At 43.4% G+C, this 5,926-nt stretch overlaps 1 protein-coding gene across 1 annotated transcript in view; it reads right to left on the bottom strand.

The window, feature by feature from the left end:
* The window catches only part of CRIM1 (cysteine rich transmembrane BMP regulator 1), a 359,396-nt gene that overhangs the window by 181,780 nt on the left and 171,690 nt on the right, over positions 1-5,926 (bottom strand). Inside the window, exon 5 of the mRNA XM_025197632.1 lies at positions 3,809-3,930. Coding sequence (XP_025053417.1) covers positions 3,809-3,930 — 122 coding nt within the window. The remainder of the gene's footprint in view (positions 1-3,808; positions 3,931-5,926) is intronic.

Here is a 5,926-nt window from a genome sequence, read left to right as displayed (position 1 = left end):
TGCTGAACCACATTAGAAGCATTCCCTTTTAGTGATTTCCTATTGATAAATATATACTGAGACCTCTCAGCTAGACAGCTCTTATTTCATATATACACATTTTTTTATTGTTAGTTTTAAATCAAAATGTCAAACAATACTAAGTCAGATGCCTTAAAAAACCTAAGTTTATTATAGCTGCATGGGTAACTATTGACTAAACTGATAGTCTCATCAATAAATGAAATCAAGTTATTTGAAAAGAATTACTTGTAATGTAGTAAGTGCCTCCCTCCCTGACACGGACTTTTTTCCTCATCTCCTTTCTGGCAGCCTCTTCTCTCTTTCTTTCTTATTTACCTAGACTATCTCCAGTTTGATTGCCTCTGGTCATGGAAGAATCACTCTCTTTTCCCTTTACCTTATGGTTATGGGCCACATGTCAGCTAAGAAGTCAAAGTTATTTTTTTCTTCTTATCGAAACAATTCTCCAGATCACTGAACTCTACTTCCAATGCCTTACAGCCATTTTCTCCAGGCATAAGTTTGTGAGGGATTCATCTTGGATAAAAGCCCACAGTAAATGGAATTTTCCAACTTAAAAATTTTTTTTTATATAAACGTTCAGTGGTCATGCTTATCAAAAGTGATTAGTATTAAACAGTATGTGAGTGGTCAAATAAATTCAACAATAGGAAAACTGAATGACCCTAAGTAAGGGTATGATTCATTTTCAAAACATAGCAGTAAATGGTGATGCATATCCAGTTTCAAGACTAATGAGAAGGTAAATGATGTCAATTAGATCTTCTGCAACCTAGTATGTGAAAAATCAAAGTTCAATGACCTACTCAGGGCCAAATCTTTTGAATGTGTTAAGGTAAACAGAAAGGTAATGATGAAAGGTGAAGTAGCACTAGAACAATTTTAAGTTCACAGGTATCTGTACAGTATCAGTGCAACACTATTAAAAAATGGCACCGTGGGAAAATCTTGCTTCACGTGTTAAGTCAAATAGAAGTGCGTACATATTAGAATAAAGCAAAAGCAGTCAGTCAATGAAGCTGAAACATCTGCCAATTTAGGTAACCTAATATAAGAATACTGATTTTTCAACGCCATGGTATGCATGTTGCATCAGCTAAGGGTATGGAAAAAACATTCAAACACTTTAAACAGGGAAAAGGAGCTAGAGAAAAGGAGCTGATGCTCAGGAGCATGCATCAGGTGCTGTGCTGCATTCTGTATAATCTTGTAGCAATACAAATGACTTAAATCATCCAAACTTTGAACCTGAATTTAGCAGTTTTGCTACATTTGTACTGCTACAGATTTATGCAGATATAACAGTTGCATCATATAATTTTGTACTGGTATCCTTTGATATCAATTGTTATATCTACCTATGCCCTTGCACTTTGAAAATTATTTATAGATAGGCTAAGGCAGTGTCAAACTCCAGATATGGACCATGGAACTTCTTGGGGGATGGATCTGGTGGTGGCGATGAAACAAACAGCTGTAGTATAAGTCAGCGGTTCTCAATTTTTTTTGTACCAGGACCCATTTGTAAACATTGATGGACACTCCTGACCCAGTAAAGAGTTTAAGTAGAAAACAGCCCCCTGGCCCTGCCATTGCCCCTCACTCCCGACCAGCTGCTCCCCACCCCCAGGCCCCAGCCTCCCAGTAGGTAGGGCAGGGGGTGGGTGTGTGGACAGGGGGGTGAAGGCGGGGCATGGGCAGCCCAAACCAGCCCAGAACTCTGCCAGTCTGCAAGGGAAAACCCAGTTTCTCACATTTTTCTCATTTAAAGGAGAATCCATTTTTAAAGTTTGTTTGCGACCCTTTCATATATTCTTGTGACCCACTTTTGGGGCATGATCTACGGGTTGAGAAACGCTGGTATAAGCAACATCAGGGAGCCACAAGGGGTTAGTGAACCCATTGCTTGGCCGGTCCCCAAATTCCCAGCCATTCTAAGAGCCCTGCAGGCCAGATGATACTCTTGTTTGGCACCCCTGGGCTAAGGGAATCAGACTGTTAGGAAGTCTGATTTTGGATAAAGAAGTCTAAGTTACACCAACAAAAGCTTCTGATCTGAAACATGCTTATTATTTCTTCGTTATCTAAGTGTTAAAGTGAATACTGAATTACTGTGTTGAGAGGATATGCTGTATGATTAAATCAAGTACTAAAAATGTCAACTGTAACACACTGTTGTTTTAAAAAAATGACAGGAATTTGGAACTGGAAGATAGATAAATACTAGTTTGGTGCAACAAACTATGAGGCAACAAACTGGGTACATTAAAATTAACTCTATAGAATATAGAACCTTATCCCAATCATCTGAAGAAATACTTAGAGAATTTAAGCACCATCAGTCTCTTTCTGATATAAATTCTTTTTAACTTAAGAGAAGCTTATCATATATACCCCCTATTATTATAAAAAACAAACTGTGCACCAAGTATTACATCTGCAGTTTTAATTATGCATTTTGTAATGTAATATGAAACTATAAAAGCATTTTCTATGGTATGCACACATGGTAAAAAAATACCGAAGTAAGGGCTGGCCCCAAAATGTGCCAAACCTGCAGCACCCCCCACAAAGACAAAATACTTTAAGAGGCACCACTATGTCATCACATGCCCCCAAAGCACATTTGAGAGGCACCTCGTCTTGTTTCTCCCTGAAAAACCCTACCATTCCAAAACCCTACACCAACTGAGAAGTGTCTTGTCATCTTCTTAACTCGCCTTCTTAGGGCCTTGTTACACTAATTTTAAGTGGCTCCTGGAACTCTTAATCCTTGGATTATCCACACATTAACACCTGAAACTAGTTTTAAGCATACTTTAGACAGCTTAAAGTTTCGCCACTCCAGGACAGGCTCATCTCTGATCTGTGTTACCCAGCATCTGTTCCATTAATGTGTGGTCACTTCCCACAGATGAGCCACCCATTCCATTAACTTTCTGCCTCCTGGCTTCATGTTCCTGCCTCCCCAACCCTGCTCTGCAACACCCCCCCCCCCCCCCCCCCCCTAATTTACAGCAGGGATAGAAGCCTGCCCTGGCTCACCAGTTCTCTAGTTGCAACTTACAGCTATAGCCCGTAGTCCAGCCCCCGCTTACCAGCCCTAGAGTGGCAAGTCAGAGGTGTGAAGGTGGGGGGACATGCAGAAAAGGTTTCTAGCCTTAAGGTGCGACTGCTCTAAACTCAAACTAGGACTAACTAGAAGTGCAGTGTGTAACAAGGCCCTTACAGTAGCCCTGAAATAGACATATATAATATGTTTAAGGATTCAAATTGTATTTTTTTTAAAACACTTGTAATTTTAAAAGCAGCATGAGAACAAATCTATATTGCCCTTGACTCGTATATTCCAAAGGTTTTAAACTCATAACAATAATTACTTTAGCAATGTTCATTAAAGCTAATTTGAATTACTGAAAGTATAAACTTGTTTTTAGAATCATCTTGTAAGACCTCGGACTGCAAGTAACATAAAACTATAGTACTTAATAATGCAGATTATTTGATACTAGTAAACGAGAGATTAAACTTTATTTGTAGTTTTAGAGGAAAATGTAACTCAAATGTGGAAAAACAATGCTGAGAGGTTTAAGAAACTGACCTTTTTTCTAAAGCTAAGTTGTCCATATATAATAGCTTGCTACTTGATTTATTTTGAACAGTCCCTGACAAAAAAATTAAAATGTCCTAAAATCTTGATAGTGCACTAAAAACAATTAAATACCTACATCTCCCACTGATATATAAAATCATCCTTTCCATGTACAATAGAAACTTCACATACCATTGACACATTCAAAGACATCACAGCACTTGCCAGGTGTTCCATCTCCACGTGAGACTATTTGAGGAATGGAGCCTGCCTCGCACATGGGGAAACCACATAGACCAGAGAGACACTCGCACCTGAAACCAGAGAAAAGGAAGGGAAAACCCCATAAATAAATTAAGCCACATATGAGGGGAAAGCACAGGCAAGGTGAAATAGTAAGCCGGGCCCAAAGAGTTATTGTTATATGAATATTTTAGAATCACTTTTTATTAACACAGTGAACACAAGTTAAAAAAAATCAACCGTTTGGTAAGTAACTCTCTAAACTCTTCTGCTGTAGGATTAAGTGCTAAGTGGTCATGAAAACATAGAGGGGGTTGGATGGAAGTATTCCGATCTGCTATACCAACATTTTTGAGCAATAAACACTTAGGGACAGGTTCAGAAAGCAGCATGCACAAAAAAAAATCTCTAGTTTGTGGGAGACTTCCCCACAAAGTTGTTTCAGAACTGCCTAAATTAATAAAAATTGACAGCAGTATCCACAGCTAAAATACTGTCTCACTTCTTTATTCCCAAATTGGTCTGAATTTAGGGATGCACCAACACAGATTTTTGGGGCTCATAGCCAATTTTTAAGGAGGCATATCAGCCGATACTGATCAGCTTTCCAACACGCAGCCTGGCAGCTTGAAGAGTAGTGTCTGGCTGGTAAGTCTCTTGTGATGGAAGGGGCGGGGTGGGGAAGCAGATCAAGGCCACTGCGGTGAGGGAGGGAGTTTGATGGGGCAGGTGCTGCCCAGCTGGAGTGGGGTGGGGCATGGGACGGAGCCACAGCTCATCCGGGGGTGGGGGGGGGGCGCTCCCACTGCTACATGCACCCTGGGAGGGCATAGGGGGCATGTGCCCCCAGCTCTGTGCACAGGGCATGGCACACTGCCGCTGCGGGCTGGGACCATGGCTGCGCTGGGCTCTTTCTCGTGGAGGGTAAGGGGGGACTGGGCTGGACTGCACTCAGGGCATGCAATGGCAGCAGTGGGAGGGGGTGCTATGTGGCGGCTGCAGCCACCCCAAAATTTGCCACAGCACCCCCCCACACACCCCTGCCACCCACCCTGAGTGCAGCCTGGCCCAGCCCCACCAGGAAGAGCCCAGTGCAGCCCCAGGCCACAGCAGCAGCCTGTTCTCACCCCACACACAGATCTGGGTGTACAGGGTCCCATGCCCTCCTGGGGTGTGTGCAGTGACAGGAGCTGCCTCACCCTTCCCACACCCCCTGGACAAGCCACAGCTCTGTCCCATGCTCCACCATGGCTGGGATGTGCAGTGCCTGCCCCAGCCCCACTCCCTCCCTCACTGTGGGGGCCTCAATCTGCCCCCCCACACCCCTTCTCTCTTCCTTCCTCTTCCACCACAGATTTACCAGCTGGAAGCAGCTCTCCAAGCTTCTGGGCTGTGCTCCTCGCTGCCTATGTGCTGCACTGCGGCTGCATGCAAGCACTGGGCATTTATCAGCCAAATTACTGGCCACATCAGGCAAAAAAGCCAATTTCCAATACAGTCAATTTACTTTATATCAGTGTTGATCCGATATCAAACTAATGTATCAGTGTACCTCTATCTGAATTGGGCTATATAGGGAGACAGAAAGAAAAATAATAAAATATTCTGGGGAGAGGTGGACATGCCGGAGGGCAGGGAACAGCTGCAAGCAGACCTGGAAAGGTTGGACAAGTGGGCAGAAAACAACAGAATGCAGTTCAACAAGGAGAAATGCAAAGTGCTGCACCTAGGGAGGAAAAATGTCCAGCACACCTACAGCCTAGGGAATGACCTGCTGGGTGGCACAGAAGTGGAAAGGGATCTTGGAGTCCTAGTGGACTCCAAGATGAACATGAGTCGGCAGTGTGACGAAGCCATCAGAAAAACCAATGGCACTTTATCGTGCATCAGCAGATGCATGACGAATAGGTCCAAGGAGGTGATACTTCCCCTCTATCGGGAGCTGGTCAGACCGCAGTTGGAGTACTGTGTGCAATTCCGGGTGCCACACTTCAAGAGGGATGCGGATAACCTGGAGAGGGTCCAGAGAAGGGACACTCGTATGGTTAAGGGCCTGCAGACCAAGCC

This window comes from Alligator sinensis, unplaced genomic scaffold (genome assembly GCF_000455745.1).
Source record: "Alligator sinensis unplaced genomic scaffold, ASM45574v1 scaffold489_1, whole genome shotgun sequence".
In the NCBI taxonomy this organism is placed as follows: domain Eukaryota; kingdom Metazoa; phylum Chordata; order Crocodylia; family Alligatoridae; genus Alligator; species Alligator sinensis.
The sequence above is the reverse complement of the archived record's forward strand: the minus strand, read 5'-3'. Positions and strand labels throughout refer to the sequence as shown.